This window comes from Ciconia boyciana, chromosome 3, assembly GCF_034638445.1.
Source record: "Ciconia boyciana chromosome 3, ASM3463844v1, whole genome shotgun sequence".
In the NCBI taxonomy this organism is placed as follows: domain Eukaryota; kingdom Metazoa; phylum Chordata; class Aves; order Ciconiiformes; family Ciconiidae; genus Ciconia; species Ciconia boyciana.
In genome coordinates this window covers 75008211-75025671 of record NC_132936.1, presented here as the reverse complement: position 1 = coordinate 75025671, position 17461 = coordinate 75008211, and the positions used below count along the sequence as shown (strand labels likewise).

General features: G+C 35.5%; 1 protein-coding gene across 9 annotated transcripts in view; it reads right to left on the bottom strand.

Annotated features, from left to right (window-relative positions):
- The window catches only part of SHPRH (SNF2 histone linker PHD RING helicase), a 59766-nt gene that overhangs the window by 5016 nt on the left and 37289 nt on the right, over positions 1-17461 (bottom strand). For 5 of the 9 annotated variants that reach the window (XM_072856169.1, XM_072856174.1, XM_072856172.1 and 2 more), the window contains exons 21-29: positions 16742-16967; positions 14004-14147; positions 12595-12696; positions 11715-11786; positions 9737-9925; positions 4000-4092; positions 3368-3454; positions 2730-2908; positions 458-538 (exon numbers count right to left, since the gene is read on the bottom strand). In XM_072856169.1, coding sequence (XP_072712270.1) covers positions 458-538; positions 2730-2908; positions 3368-3454; positions 4000-4092; positions 9737-9925; positions 11715-11786; positions 12595-12696; positions 14004-14147; positions 16742-16967 — 1173 coding nt within the window. Of the gene's footprint in view, positions 1-457; positions 539-1713; positions 1864-2725; positions 2909-3367; positions 3455-3999; positions 4093-5874; positions 5964-9736; positions 9926-11714; positions 11787-12594; positions 12697-14003; positions 14148-16741; positions 16968-17461 lie in introns of those variants that run through there. The other 4 variants (XR_012041540.1, XM_072856173.1, XM_072856175.1 and 1 more) reach the window with 4 other exon arrangements.

Genomic DNA, 17461 nt, shown 5'->3' with positions numbered 1-17461 from the left:
ACAGAACTGACAGACTAGTTTGTAGAATTTAAAAATAATGAAAGAAAGAATTAATGTCCTATATTAGAGCTTATAACATATGCTGTTACTCCAGTGGCAGGCTTAATATTACTCTATTAATTGCAATGCTTTTATACTAATGGAAATAGGTAAACTGAAAAGATAGATCATAATACATAATTTATTAATTAATTGGACTTTTATGAAATAAAATATACAAAATGTAACCAAAATATTCTCCAGAGAATTAAAATACCTTAAGCTTCAAGTTACTGGAACCAGGTTAAAGATCAATATTTCAAGTCTTAAAACTTTTTTGTCAATCGAAACAATCTGAAGGAGAACATTTGAAGTTTATATGCAAGATATGCATACCTAACTAATGAAAGTATGGTTGAGAACCACCTTTTCCTTTTCAGTGCAATAATTAAGTTTTTTTAAAAAATTCAACACATACCTTCTATCTACAGTTTTCAACATAGTCTGCATTCTCTCTTCTATTGTTGCTTTTATCAGGAACCTATGAACAATGGTAGATCTGAATGTGTTTAAAAAAAACAAAACAAGACCAGAAGTGAGCAGAAGTTATGCTGTCGCTGTCAAAGTTCAAGACCACATTTTTGTCTCATACTAATTATTGTAAGAGTGCTGAAAAAACGCCTCTATTTTAAGAAAGAAATCTTACAAGGTGATTAACAGCTTCCACTGACATGTAAGGATGCTTAGTGCCTCCCAGAGCACACACTTCCACTTGGCTGGATCACATACTAAATGAATATAAGCTGAACTATGTAAAATCCTAAAGCAGATCCTGGGCAAAGTTCTGTGCTTTCTGTGTCCCTACTATAAACAAACAGTCCTCAAGAGCCTAGCCTGTTTTTTAAAGAAATTACTTTGGCCCACTGGTTATATACAATGTTTATACTGCATTGTCCTAAGTCAGTCCAAGACACAGAGTTCAGTGTGATGGATAAATAAAGCGCATTCCCAGAGTTTTATCAATATTGTTCTTGAAGATGGCAAAACACTAAATTTTTTTTTTTAAAAGTCAGTAATTGTAGTCAGTAAAGATGAAATTGTAAGCACTGGTAAAACATAAAAACCAAAATGTCAATAAACATAAAACAAAATGAGAACTCCATTTACAAAATAAAATTTCAAGAAGAAAGCTGTAATAAAAATAGAAATGTCAGGCACAAGAAAGTGAAATGGAGAAGAGTCAGCTCCAAAGATAAAAATGAAAAATCACTCCAGGCTCCCCAATATAAACATTTTTCAAGATATGAACCCTTGAAAGTGCTTGGATGGTTTTCAAATCTTAAGTTGAAACTTTGGCAGGTAACATTACACAGAGGAATGCTGGGGGAATACTTTGTGATTCATAGGCAAAGGTCGGTAGAGAAGAGAAGTAAATAAGAAAACTGAACTGTTAATAGTTGCACCAGTGAAACTAACAGAGTATTCCCTTATGCTCACTGTACTTGAACAGAGCCCTTTTTCAAATAAGCCTTGCTGAAGTCTTATTCTTAAGAAGTACAGTACACATTCTTGCTGGTTTTATTGCAAGGTTTTTGCCAGACCTTTTGTGCCAGCATCATGTAAAATTATAATGCAGGCTGTTGCAATCAATCTTTCCTGTGCCCTCACAGTTAATTCAAAATCTTTACCAACACACCCAAATATCCACCTGTTCATAAACATTCTTTCACGTACATGCTCATTCATGCCCTCTCGCTTTGCCTCCATTTCCAGAACAAAAACCCCACTATTATTCTAGAATATTATTATTCCAGAATTGATTCCAGCTATTTTTCTTCTTCATGTACAGGGGTTTTTTAATTATTTTTTCAAGTGACATGAAACCTAAGGAAAAACATATACATATTATCTATTCAGGACAAACTTTCCAAAAACTTTGTTAAGTGTTCAGTAGTACCCATGTAAAATCTACAACACTGAAACAAACAAAAGATATGCAAACTCAATGTCTTCAAAAAGATCTAGATGGGTGTGAGGGCAGAACTGTGGTTTAAAAACTAATCAGTTCTGAAAAGTGTGTTCTGTAACTTTCTTTTTGGAAAAAAAAAAACCACCCACAAAAAACCCAGACACCCCTCCCCACTCCCCCCCCACCCCACCCCCCCCACCGCCCCTCCCCCCCCCCAAAAAAAAAAAAAAAAAAAAAACCAACCCAAAAAACCCAACAACTTATGCAGCTCCTAAACTGGAGCTGGGAATGACCAGCTAGAAGGAGCCTCTTAAGGAACCTAGGAAGGGCCATGCCTGAACTTAGCCACATACGACATAAATGGTGAGCTGCTCAGACCTGCAAAGCTAAGACATTTCTGGACATGCTTACAAGTAGAACTTCAAAGTTAAAAACTAAGGCATCAACGGCACACATAAAATAGGGCAACAGCTGAACAAGGTTTTTCAGGATTTTGGACTCAAGAGCCTATACTCTTCCTAAATTCCTAAATGCAATTTGCTTCTGCATCTTACTCCCGCAGTAGAAAAGAACTCCCTAAAATACACATTGTGTATTTTCAGCAAACTTTTCTTTATTTTAATCTTTCTGTCCCTTATATGATCATCTTTAAAAATAAGATTCCTATGAATACCCTCATCTCCAAAATTGAAAAGTTCAGTGAACTAGATTTATTCTGATTACAGTATGCAGTTCTATTCTGTACCACATCTAAATCACTCAACGCAATTTTAACTCTTACTTTGTTTGGCCAATACGATGTACTCTGCCAATAGCCTGTAGCTCATGTGCAGGATTCAGAATGGGTTCCACAAGCAGAACGTGAGTTGCTTCGATGATGTTTAGTCCATTGGAACCAGTGTGAAGAGGCAGCAGCAAAATATTGATGTTGGGATCATATTTAAATGCAGATAGATTTTCCTAAAAGGCAAACATCACAGCAGTGTGACAAAAGTCCCTCAATAGAGACTGTGGGGAACACTTCTGTATTTTCAAGAAATTATAGCAGCTACTACAGGCCCCAGAGTGACAGTCTTGCAGCCTGACTGATCCAAGACCTGTCATCCCAGAACAGATACTCGACAGATAGCAGAAAGGCAAGAACTTCTTGCAACATTGATCAGCGTGTCTCATCCTTAACATCCATGTCAACGCTTCTTTCTCAAAAGTGAATGTACTGTTTATCTCCAAAGGCTTTAAATTGTGGCTTTTTGTGATTATGATTGTTAGAACTAATGAGTTGGAGATCAAAGCTTCTGCCAAAGTTGCTGCTCTTTCAGTTTCTCAAATGAAGCAATGAAGTAAAAGGACCAAATAAACTTCTATGAACTGTAATTTTTCCCACTGAAAATAATTTTAAGAAAAATATCCTTTATGTACCTGAAATTTACTAATTCCATTGATCTGAGAAAAAATCATGTTGTTGTCATACAAAGCTTTTGAAATTATGTCCAACACATCTTGCCACTGTAAAAAAAAAACAAAAACACACAACACAATAAAAGTAACTCAACATTACAAACAGCAATGACAACTAAAATATACTCATTAACTTCCCTAAGAGCAGATTAAAAGGCCTTTCAAAATACTAGCATTTGCAATTTAAAAAAAAGAAAAAAGAAGAAAAAAAAAGAAAAAAGATTTGTGAGCTAAATCTTTCATAAAATAAAAAATGTAATTATAAAGATCAGCTTGAGTAAAAGAAATTGGTAGCCATCACAAAACCAGTTTTACAATGTATCAAAAATATCTGGACATTACATTTAAAAATATCTAGAATTTCTAACACTCCCATAAAACCTAAGTGTTTGCCCTTTAAAGAAACAAGCTTTTACATCTGTTGACTACAATCATTGTTCATGTCCCAGTTACATGAATTGCCCTACAAATTCTCAAAACAATCAAGTAGCTGTACAGAGTGATTCAACGTTCTGGTAGCTAAAGTAATTCCTGAAAATATTATGACCGCTTTAAACTCATACACAGAAAAGATAGAAAATGGTGATTAATACCGTTGAGAAAACTAAGGATTTAGCCCCTGGATCTTTAAATTGAATTCTCTTCAGTGTTCGGACCACAGCTTCCACTTTGGTGGAGTGACTTCCCTTTGAAAAGTCAAAGAACAGCATTAGTGAAGTAGGGTATTAAACAACTCCTTCCACATTCATTGTTTTATTAAATAATATTATATTACGACTCTTACATATCTTTACACAAATTTAAAAATCAGCAACCTGGAGGAAGGGCAGGTTAAGTAACACTATACTGCTTTTATACCTCCCTTATAATGCACTGCCATAGGATTAGCAGTGTATTACAGCATGTGCAGTACATGGAAGAACCAAGTGCGATGCAGATACACCTATCTTGTTCTGCGTGAGGCAGAACGGATAGCCCAAGCAGTGCAGTTGCACCAAACATGCCAGTTAGGCCTGCTGAGGTTTAACTTAGTGGCACAGTCTTTAAAGAATCTTCCAAATGCACATTTAAATTTCCCTCCCTTCACCTCTCACCAATACACCTCTTGAAAAATGGTAATGAAAAAACCTACCTGAATGCTATTTCTGTTGCTTTTATTTCTCACTCTGGCAACACCAAACTTGTGCTCAGTACTATGAAGCTTGCTAATTATATTTAAAATAATAAGAAATTGGTAAATATAATTAAAATAATTCTTGAAGGATTGCGCACTGCAATGAAAACATCTTCATATTCTGCATTCAGAAGTATTTCAGTGCTTAATGAATCCAATACTACATTCTCCTTCTTGTCCACTTTGATTTCGGTACTCCTCCCTTTCCCCTTAAGTCAGGAAGAGGATTCTGAGAAACAGTTCTTTAGTATCTCCCTCCATTTCCTTCAGTATGTACTTTGCATTACAGCAATTTTACCTAATGTGTTTTTTTTAAGAAGCCCTTATTTAATTCCTTACTAGTTCTTACATGCATAGTAATTTCAAGCTGCACTGGATTCAGCTGGACAAATATTGTTTTATTTCTGTCTGCACCTGTCCCCTGAACATTGAATTAACTATGTTGGCTTGCTACAATGACAGATCAAATTTACTGAAGTTATGCTGCTTGCAGAATTGGCGGGGAAGGATGTCAGCAGTCTAAGCACAAGCGGGGAACCAGTGCTGGGCTGCTCAATCATTCATATGTTATGCAGCTAAATAAATGCTCCAGAAATACATGTAAAAGACTTTCTGCAGACTGTTTTACCAAGGGCTGCAATAAGCAGACCCTTTCCCAGGGTCTTTTCATAGTGATTCCAACTCTGTGTCATAGACATAGAAGTAAACCAGCTTTTTTCATGACATCTCTGTTGCACCTGGTAAACATTAACACTGTTTCCAAAAGTCAGATAGACAATTAAAAAATGCTTATGTCAGTAGGTGTTATGATCTGCAAGGATGAATGACACATTTGCAGCCCTACGGCAGCTGCCTGCCAATCACAACCACCTTCAGTTAGGAGGTCTGAGAGTAACTTTTGGTATTTCCTATATATTCCAGGGTCATTTATGGCTTTTCTGATACCATTCATCTATGATTCAATGATTATAATTTGTCATGGTTTAGCCCCAGCTGGCAACTAAGCACCACACAGCCGCTCGCTCACTCCCCCCCGCTGGGATGGGGGAGAGAATCAGAAGAGCAAAAGAAAGAAAACTCAAGGGTTGAGATAAAGACAGTTTAATAGGTAAAGCAAAAGCCACGCATGCAAGCAAAGCAAAGCAAGGAATTCATTCACTGCTTCCCGTGGGCAGGCAGGTGTTCAGCCATCTCCAGGAAAGCAGGGCTCCATCACGCGTAATGGTTACTTGGGAAGACAAACACCATCACTCCGAATGTCCCCCCCTTCCTCCTTCTTCCCCAGCTTTATATACTGAGCATGACGTCATATGGTATAGAATAGTCCTTCGGTCAGTTTGGATCAACCATCCTGGCTGTGTCCCCTCCCAGCTTCTTCTGCACCTGGCAGAGCATGGGAAGCTGAAAAGTCCTTGACTAGTGCAGCAACAACTAAAACATTTCTGTATTATCAACACTTTTCAGCACAAATCCAAAACATAGCCACATACCAGCCACTATAAAGAAATTAACTCTATCTCAGCTGAAACCAGGACACAATTCTGGCTAATCTGCTCTGTCTTTTCCTCAAGACTTTTTTTGGACCTTACCATTGGTCCTATTTTTCCCTGCTATAAGAGATAGTAGCTTTAGCCACTGTTGATCTTCCACCCTTCAGACTCCCTGTGACTCAGGTGTTACAAACGTGACTTTGTACAAGATCAGTCAGAGGAACTATGGCGAAGAACAACGATCAATATCCAGATGAGTATTTATAAACAGATTAGCTAGTTCTAATCAATTATGGAACAGTGCACATTAGAATCAAAACTATCCTCAAACAAACAATTTCTGTCTCAGATGACAGGCTGGCGATACCCACTCTAATACTGACTAGACACTGGAAGCTTTTACAGAACCAAAACATGCAGGGATGCCAGTAATCTCTCTCTCAGTATAAAATGCTCCCATTTACAGTAGTCCTTTTGCATCTAAGTCATTAACTTAAGATGGTTAGTGCGGGTACAATAAAGAGCAAGATATGTATAACGAGGGGGGAGGCGGGGGGGGTGAGGTACTGAATACTGAAAGAGACCAGAGAGACTGATTAAGTTCAGATGAAAATATAAATGCTGAATAAATTGCACCATTTTCTTATATATACTGCAAGATATTGATCTTAACCTCTGTATTCTATAGAAACCATAGTAAATTAGTTATCCTTTGTTAACTGTCCTTAAAGGAATATTAGGCAGAAATTTTTATTTTTAACAATGCTTCTTGTTTTGATAGTATATACAGTGAAGCTACAGTATAAATTTTTAATTTTTCATGAAATAAGAATGCACCTTGCTCAAGATGACATGTGAATTCACACAGAATTCATATCTTTGCTTTGCCTGAAGTTTTTGATGCATAAATACTTCAAGAAAACACTACAACCTTTTACACAGGACAGTAGATTACATGTTCCTTCTGTGTTTTACTTATGAAATTTAGTTATTCTATTTATTTTAACATGATTTATGAAACATATTCAAAATTTTCTTGTTAGAAACAGGGTGATATCTCTAAACCCCGAGGAAATAATCTGTTAAAAAACACGTATTAAATGAGGTCCTAATAACTAACACTTCAAAAATATAGCCTATTTACTCCCCCTGGTGCCACATGCTGCTAACTACCTCAGATCTAATAATCTGAGCTAGGAAGCATCTACTCATAAAATGGAATTCCAGTTGTCCAGGGAGGCTGACATAACTAGTGTGACCATGCTAGCATTGACTTCAGTACAGGCCAGCAACCCTAGTATATCTGCAAGGTTCAAGGAGACTTGAACAGATACCATGGAACTCTTTGTCAGCACATTTCGTTATTACTTTTAACTATACTAACCAGATTAAAATTATGATTGGTATGTCCAGCTATATTACAATCATATTTTAATTAAAGATAGCAGTATCATCTACATCAAAATATTACCAATATTCGTCTTTTACCTTTGCATTTTAGTCTAGAATCCTCTATTTTTTCCGCAACTGCAATAACCACAGGTTTTTGGTTTAACGCTATTCTGTAACAGATTTGTGTAAAGCAAAAATGTACCTATGCACTACATATGTGTCAGTATTGCTGAAGACGCATGGAGATGCTGTCTCTTCCTCCATCCCTTCCTTCAACCCAATGAAAACCCTCTGTTACCAAGAAAAGTAGATAAAACAGTGCAATCAGGACTGATTTCCTACACATTTGTGTCTACAGGTTCATTAACTTTTGTCATTAGGAAGGCACACAAGTTACAAATAAAGTTCCCCCCCCCAGACTTGAACTTTTAAGACATCTTTTGTAGTAAGGGGAAAGTCAAGCCACAGTATTTTGCTAAGTAGGAGACATGCTTTATGTGGATGGTGATTTTAATAAGACTTGTAGAAAATTAATTACCTTTAAAACTCAGACTCCCTGTCAAGCTGTTTGAAATGATCTAATGGGTTGCTAAATTAAGGGAGAAGTCTAAGATAGTACAATGAAAAGACCTGGTCTCCTTAGAAAGCCAGGCTAAAAGGAATAAACACAGAAAGTCACAGTGGAAAATACAACTACCAGTCTTCAGAGCTGTACACTGTCAGTGGAAAGCCTTGAGAAAGAAATTTCCCAGGCAGGGAGCCATTTTAAAACCAAAAGTCACTCTTCATTCAACAGTCATCTTTTCAGTAAGTATATGTATCTGGTCAGTGAGGCTTTAACCAAATACCAACAAGTTTAAAATGCAGATAGGCAAGAAGAACTAATAGTTCTTCCAAAGCTTTCCTTTGGATTTTTCAAACAAAAACACAAACAAAAAACCCCAGAAAAAATACTGTTGCAGGGTATCCAGCTGCACAGAGTCAACACTCATCTAGAATATGGAGAAAAAGCTTACACCACACAACTAGATCAAAAGAATTGGGGATGAGCTTGAAGAAAGTGGCCTCACAACCACGTTATTGATGATACACTTGTAGGGAAGAGAATGTCCCCAACATCACACCAGAGAAACCTTTCTCCAAAGAACAAATTCATGGTCACCAGGTTCCAATGAAAAGCATTGCTTTTGATAAATAATATTTTACAGGATTAAAATTTTTCTATTTTCTCTACTTTGATTTATTAGTGAATAAACTTTGGGTCAATTTACTGAATATACTCATTAGAACCTGTCCACTAACAAATTAGTGGACAAGTTAGACAGAGGAAGCATAGATATAATGTCCCTTCAGGTTTTTAATGTTCATTCACCCCTATTAAAAAAGTAGTCGTTTTTTTCCTCCTAATTATGGTTTGTATAGCAGACAATATTACATAGATAAGCAAAATGCAAAACAACTACTCTACTTCTCAGGTGGCTTGAGAAACATTCCAGATGACTAATTTTAAGTTCAGAATCAGGATTTACATTCTCTGGCTAACAATGAAGACTTGTAAATTTAAGATATTTACATTATCCTAACAGCCTCATAGTAGAGGCAGCTTTCTCAAACTACTCATTTCAAGCAAACACAGCAAAACTATGCCTCCAAAAAGTCTCATCTCTCCTTAGCTACAAAAAGCCAAGAACACAACAAAAAACCCCCATCCCTAGTCACCTGCATACAAACAGCATTTATTTCTACCCAGTGTCAAATGCTTAAACAAAAATATAACTAAAGCTCAGCAAAAGCTGTCCCTCCCCCCCACGCCCCAAGACAGCATTACTTTAACAGATGTGTAATTTTGTAATACATCTACAAGGCCTTTCCTCAGGCACATTTAAAGAGTAGGTGTTAAAAAGATACCCTCTTTCACACCGTTTCCTTTCACGTTTTGTTTCCAAAACTTGTAAAAGTTATGAAAAGGATAAGTTAAAAAAACCCCTAAACTAAACAAAAAACAAAAAAACCTTTTACTTGACAAGGAAAACATGAATCCTTCCTTGGGGAAGGATGTAAAAACATTGATTACACTATAAGGCAGGCCTGAATACATCATGTCCAATTCAAAAGAAAAAGAACTATCCCTGTTATAAACAAAACTAATTATAAAAGTGAACCTACTTATAAAACTATATGGTAGATTTGTCTGCCTAAATGCAGTATGCAACAAAATACAACAAATACACACCGCTGAAAATTTGGGCCACAAAGCTCACATAAAGAACGTACCTTTACAGGAATATCATCCTCCTGATTTGCAGTTTCTGCAGTGAAGACATATGATATTTCTTTATGAGATGTTGTCTGCCTGCAAATGGCACATTTAATTGAGCTCCGGCGGGTGCCAACGCTGTACTGTTCTATGATGATAGCTATACACTCATTACAAAAACAATGTCCACATGTCAGCACTGCCCACTATGCAGGGAATTGAAAAAAAAACCCACAACACAGTATCAGTTTCAGATCAATGCAAAAGAAAAACAGTGTACTAATACATGATAAATTACATTTTCCTAGAAACATTACTTAATTTTCATGAAACTCATCAGATTAAAATTGAAGAATTTTAGAATTTTTCGCACTCCAGCTGCTAAAAAGCCTGGATTTCAAAGTTTGAGCTCAGAAAGATTCATGACCCACAGAAGTTATCTGCATTTATTGTTCATTTTTTGCATTTTCCCAGTTTTAAACTTGAAAAAAATTACAGTCTTTCATTTCTATGAATGATGATTCTTAATGCATAGGTTAAGCACAGAGATTAAGTATTTACAACATTTTTTTAAAAATTACACAAATGTTTGTATTGGCCTTCTGTAAAAGTCTTTATCTATACATTAATACTAGATCAATCTTTATTTAAAAAGTCCTAAAAAAAGTGCTTTAATTTTTACATATTGTTAAGTCCTATACAACATCTTTGGATTTAAGAAGAAAGAAGATTTTGAACAGAAAGGCTTAATGTTTTTTTGACAGAATGCATTAGAAACAAAAGATTGCATTGCAGAAGTTGCCCTTCCTTTGAGGGTCTAGAACATCTACATGTCAGCTGTGACCTTCCTTAACAGAGAAGTAATTTGTAAACCAATGTTTTTGCACCTAGAAATACGGTCTTACTCTGTACTAGTCTGTTCTATAGGCCATTGTAAGAGGAAAAAAATAAAACCATTTTCATGGCCAAGTAGCAGAGGGAATTGACTAAACGTCTGATTATCAAGCAAAAGATCGTTTAGGCTTTGGGAGGTTCTTTCAATCACGCAGAAACGGGATGCAAAGCATTTTAAAAGTTCCTTGCAACATGAGGCTACTATCATCTCAAGTGGCAGTCTCAGCCAAAGTTAAAGAAAAGACTATTTTTCCTTTCAGTGAGCTCCTCCAGCTCAGAGATGAAGCATAATGGCAGTTAACAGGGCAAAAAACTGTAAAAACCTATATCACCCTTTAAGAAGAGCGCAGAGGGGATTTTGGAAACATGGCAGGACACCGGTTCATGCTTACACATGTCTATAAAGCTAACAGAAGCTAAAACACCTTAAAATAGCTACCCTAAAAAAAGAGCCAATTTAGTTTGGCTGTACAAGAGTCCTTGCTTGTTTTTACCTAATGAATGGTAAGTAAAGTATAAACTATGGCTTTGTACTTTATGACATAGATCAGTTTTTATTACATCTCACTTAAATTTCCACTCCTGCAGTTCAGGAGGTAAGTGGTGGGAAAAGAAATCCAGATTGTTTTTATTCAATTGTTTTTTTTACTACTGTTTAAGTAGCTAATATCCATTTCTTTAAAGTCTAGAAGAAAAAAAATACTATCAGTAAGAGCACTTACAGTAAAATAGAATAGTATACTACAGAACCTTGTCTATTTCTTTATTCTGTTAGCTTATAAATGGCAAATAAATTTTTCTGACAAAAGTATGAAAGCAAAACTTCAGAGTTATAAAACAATCAGCAACAAACATTTTTGGAACACTTCTGTCAAAACACTTAAGCATTGATGTCAACAGCTAAAGGTAGTAGAGGTGCTTGCAACTGAGCAAGATGTTCTTTCGGGGGGAGGCTGGCTGGTACTTTACAGGAAAGGGATTATTTCCCCTGTTTCAATTCAATGTTCATTGAAAATCAGATATTGAAAATTTGACACACAAGTGACTCAGATCTAGGTAAAGACGTTCTAAAAACAAGAATCTGCTGACTCAATTTCTTACCTGTTTTCCCAGTTGACGTGCACATATCGGACATGGTTCTGGGTTAACTCCCCCAGTAGTTTTGTCCTGAGACTATAAAGTAGCAGGGGGAAAAAAAAGTTATTTCCATATTTAAAACAAGCTTCTAGAAAAAATGAATAATGAAGTCCTTAAAAAAAAAGCGTGTGAGCAAATTAAAAAACATCATTCATTAATAAATTATCTTAAGGTGTTAAAAAAAAAGTAATTTATGGTAAGTAAAAGGAGCACTGTTCATACAGCAGTCCTTCAGATAGCATCTGCATCTCTACTACTACTTTGAAAAATCCTGGTAAAATATAAACTTCAAACAAGAAACTCCTCATATTTTCTATCAGCTTTACATTGATGTAAAAGCATTTAAATATACTTAATCACACTTAACTATGCTTACTTAAGCATAACTGTACGTACTTGAACACTATGATTAAAATAAGGTAACATACATGGGGTTTGTCTGTTTCTTTTTTTCCCCACTTATCTCACCTACAGACCTCCTCATCCTTCTGTTTAGGAAGGTAAGCTCTTCGTAAAATAACAAGGGTATGTGGCAAGGTACGTAATTTTACAAGGCTTCTACTAAACACGGCCCAGTTAGTTTTAATGACAGTTTTAAGCATCTAAAACTAGTTCATAGTTTTATAACTGTGTAATTAAGCAAATAGCCAAAATATATAATGTCATAAATAACTTTATGACTATGCAATAACACAAAGAACAACACACTGTATTCCAACATGTAATGAATCTTTACAGAAAAGACATTTTCTTTAAAATGTAAGATTTAAATAATGGTAGGTTTCTTCTACTAGGTAAATAAAGTACATAACTTTGGTAAAGACCAAGGAACCATAAACCTTACTTTCTCCAGATTAGTGAGATACAGAAGTTGTCCTAATTTCTTTTGAAGCTGTGATTTGGCAACTGCCTTGTCATTCAAAAGTTTCACTCGATTTTGCTCTACCTATGGAAACAGTATTACATACATATTAAAAAAAGAAAAATAGTTAAGTTTTACAATAAGGCTTAAATTGATTTTTTGGCAAAATGCAACTGATAACTTAACTGGGGACAGATAGAAGAACAGCTCATTCTGTAAATTTAAGATGCTTTTCTCCCCAGGCAAAATTTATTGTCTATTCCTAGTATACCCAGTATACCCAGTATGAACACAGTACTATGAATGGGCTGAGACTCAGGAGGTATACAAACTTGCTCTTTATTGTTTTACTTGCATTATTGGTTCTTTCCGGAGACAAAAACAATTTAAAGTAACTTAATTTTTTAAAAGTTTCTTTCAAATTTCATTCAATTTATCATCTATCTTCTTACAGCCAAATAGATCCTAGACTCTACTGCTGGTTCCAAAAACAATGTGTAAGAAACAATTAATTACTTTCTTTATACTTCTTAGAAGCTTTCACTTTTCATTTAACCTATACAAAGATAGAAACATCAAGTTGACTCCTTTTTAGATTAATTACAGTTGGTAGCAGTGTAGTTATTAATACTGCAGAAGAGGCAAGCACCCGAAGGATGAAGGCCAAAGTAATGAGTGTGTCTTTTACTGTTGCAAATACATACATAATCTTTGACTTTGTTAAACATTTGTTAAGCAAAGTGCTCCATTTTAAAAATGTCTTTAATACACAGATGAAATATCTATTTCCCTACAGAAAGAAAAGAAGCACTTTTATCTAACACTGAATCTCACTGAAAAAAGGCACAAAATGTTTCTATTGAAAACATTTCTATTGGTAAAAAAAAAAAAGTTAAGATGTTAAATCAACCCAGCATTTTCTCTTTGTTCATGAAAAGAAAGTGTCTGAGATGGCTCATAAATTCCAAGATACTGAAAAAAGAATTGTCTTTTAGGTTTTCACTGCTTTTTTTTAGGTCCTTGTGAAAAGTAGCAATATGGGTGAGAAATCAGGTCAACTTAATTTTCCACCAGCTTGGAAAACTGGGCAATTGTAGAGAAAGGTCCCAGAGCCATTCACCTGCTGCTGGAAGGACAGCAGTCTCTTGGAAACACGCCACTCTTACAGTCAGAAGGCTGACAAAAATATATCAACATAAGAGTTACAAGCTCAAAAAAGCCCATACACTGAATGTAGAAATATATAGGAACTCTTTACTCCACCAAGACGTTCTGAAATGGAAACAGAGGCATATTATAGACCTTATACATAGATCTAGATACAGATTTTATTTTTGTAGGAGGTAGGTTCTTTCAGACAAAAAACATTTCTTTCCTGCCAAATACTTTACCTCATGCGGTTCTATGATGTGGAGAACTGGTGGATTTGGTTTTGGCTCATCAGGATGACGCACTCTCAGCCGTTCTGTAGCCATTGCCAGTTCATCAATAGCAGACACGTGATCCCTCAGTACCATCCAATATTCATGAAGTAACTGTAAGAAAAGCCTAAACAAACTAGTAGCAGAACTCAGTTGAGTTCCCTTCTTATGACTCTGCCATACAATGTATAAGGTGAAAATCTTTTTGGAGTAAGGGATAATATCTCTTTACAGTAATTCAGCCACAACAACAACAAATTACAAAGGAAAACAAACAGTATAGAGATCATCTTGCCTGCTTTCTTTTCCAGCCTCTCTATAAGAACAACTATAAATAGCTGTCTCATTTCTTCCACAACTATTACTATTACAGCAACTAATGCAACTAAAAGTTCAGAAACAAAATGCCTTGCAAGACTAAGCAAACGCTGGATAAAATAAGGAAAAAATGATTAAGCAATTTTAAACAGCTAGCTATTACAGTACTAAGACTGCTTCTTAAAGATGAAGTATGTTTTAAAGAAATGTTAACAGTTTGAGTGGTCTTGATAAAAGCACAGACCAGCACAAGATGAAGATAACATCAGATCCAATTCTCCCAAGAAAAATTAAATTCTGTCTTTCTACAAAAGAAATGGCTACAATTGGAAGCATACTATACATATGAACTGACATTTTAAAATTACTGATAATACTGTAAAATACTTTTTCCCAAGCTTTCCAATATTTACGTATTTTATAAAAAATCTTCAGTGATCTTACTGAAATTCTAAGACCTTTTGCAAATGCCAAAAATTACTATTTGCGGATTTCTGATTTTTCAATTGTAAAGCTATTTCTAAACAGTCAGTTGCTGGGGGGTGTGATGGTTGGTTGTTTGAAGTTTTTCTTTTAGCTCAAGAAAGACTTGTTTTGAGCTATACCTAGATTACAAACATAAAATTACTGTGTATTAAACCTGGCAGACAGGGTAAAGACAGAGAATAAGCTGAAAGGAGCTTACTCCCCCACAACTAAAGAAACTAAACTAAAATTAGGGGGCAACTAAGCTAAAATTACTTTTTCTTTTTAAAAAAAAAAAGGCAAGCTTGTTTTAGATTTAAGGGTTATTTTACAGAGTATCATCCCTGTAGCTCAATGCAGATTAGAGTAGTATGGACAATTGAATCAGTATTTCCAAGTCACAACAGATAGAATCATAGCGGCACTATTTTCATTCTCACTGGCATATTAGTCCCACCTTCTGTTTCCTAAAGTAAAAGGACATGAAGAGACTGTGTTCCCTTCTTGCAGCATAAAATCCCCAACACATAGCAATGCCTTGGTAACTGGTTACCTTATGTCCTCCTCCTTTTGTGAACTGCTACAAGCCAAGGACATAAAATAATGAAGCATGAGAACAGCTAGGGTCATTATTCTCCAGTCAGCATTTTGGTACCATAAGCAAGTGACCTGACTTTGTGAGAGCAGCACAACTTTATTAGGTGTTTAATAATTTTAACTATCAGATACCTAAATGCTGATTGAGATGTCATTTTGTTTAAAAAGGTTTTGCACTGTGTTACACTGTAACCCAGTAATTCTTTTTAAAGCAGCGCCAGATTAAGTCTCACTCCTAAGTAGTGCCACCAATTTGAGGAAAGTAGGTGATCAGTAACCAAGTCTGTTGAAAAACAAAGACAGCCTGAATTCCATTAGTTAATCTAAGATAACTCTAGAGAGTGATTTACTTTATGTATCTTTTCTTCTATGGACTAAAGCTAATAACAAATTTTTAACATTTGTAATATTACAAATGTGTAACATTTGTAATAACAAATTCTTGGATAGCATACTTCTGCAAGAAGTACCTTTGCTTTTTCAAAACCTCCTAGGAAAAAGCAAGTTAAGTGACAGTTTCCTAGAATCATGAAACAGAAGGCCTGGGAGAAAGATTACAGGGGCAAAAACCTTTCAAGGAACAGGAACTTCCTCTCATGTCAGACCACAAAAAAGAGCATATGAAAGAGTCAATATGCCCAACATTAGTGTACCAAGTGTGTTCTACTGAAGCTGAAGTCTGTGTTAATTAAAAATGAGAAGAAGCATTCAAGAGAAAACACTTTTGATTACATCTAAGCTGTAAGACAGGATGAGACACTTGTGTGCAACAGCTCTTCCCCCTTCTCCATCACTGGTATGCATTCACTGCAAGGAAACACAGACGCACAAGGATGCATGAAGAAAGCCATAGTATACACCTGTAGTTCTCTCTGATCCAAACAGGAGACTAATTATTTCAGGTTACATCGTGTAGTAAACAAGATCCAGGAAATAAAGCAATAATGAAAGGACATCTGTAGTTAGCCCAAGACTGAAGGTAAACTGAATTACAGAATGGACCAACGTTTGATTTTCTGAGTCTTGCTACATTCTGATTTAATTAAACAGATGAACACATTTAATTATATCTGTATACTGTCTTAATAGATATAAATACATTGCTTACTAATTTGCTTAGTATCCCGTATAGCTTCTAGAAACTCTTAAATCATATATAAACCATTTTAAATCAAATCCTGTATAAATAAGCACTGTGAAAAAGCTTTGTGTAGGCAAACCCCTAATTTCAGGAATACAACTTAGATTTGTTCATATTCACCTTAAATTTATTTATATTACATTAAATGGACTACACAACTGTTTTGTCACCATCTCATTTACTGTACCTTATATTCCTTTTTCCACGCTTCAAAGAGTTCCAGAAATATGCTGCCTTCTTCGGTTAGCTTAACGTCCATTCGGTGAGCTTTGGCAAAGGAGAGAATAGCTTTCAAGGCACGTTCAGTTTCACTGGTCGCCCAGAGTCCTCTACTTGTGGTGGGCAAACGGTCATCAACAAGCCCTTCTTCATCTTCTATCATCTCTTCAAATATTGCCATTTGGCCTTTAACACTTAAAAAACAAATCCAACACAATACTTATCACCGATTTTCTACTTCCACATCCATTTCTACTTCCACATCCATTTCTACTTATTTGCCATATATTTCTGCCTTCTAATATTTGATTAAACGATAAAGCAAAGTAAACAAATATAAACAGCTGTTTTATTATTGATACCCCAAAAGCTTGCTTTGAAAACAGTGACCTCAGTACCAGCAATAAAATCACTCTACAGGCCATTTTGTCAGCTCAAAATCATCAATAGCTTTTATAAAGGCTTATGCATCTTAATTATCTTTCAGTAGTTATTAATGATGTCACATTCATTTAAAAAATTTGCAATTCTGACTTCTTAAATCAGCAAGAGTTGCAGTTAAACTCTGATGCAAAATTTGCTGTGTATTGCACTATTTAAGAACACTACAGCTTCTCAGTTGACTTCCAGCTTTCCCCTCCTTGACAAACAATGCTAATTCAGAAACACACTAACATTTCCTAATGAT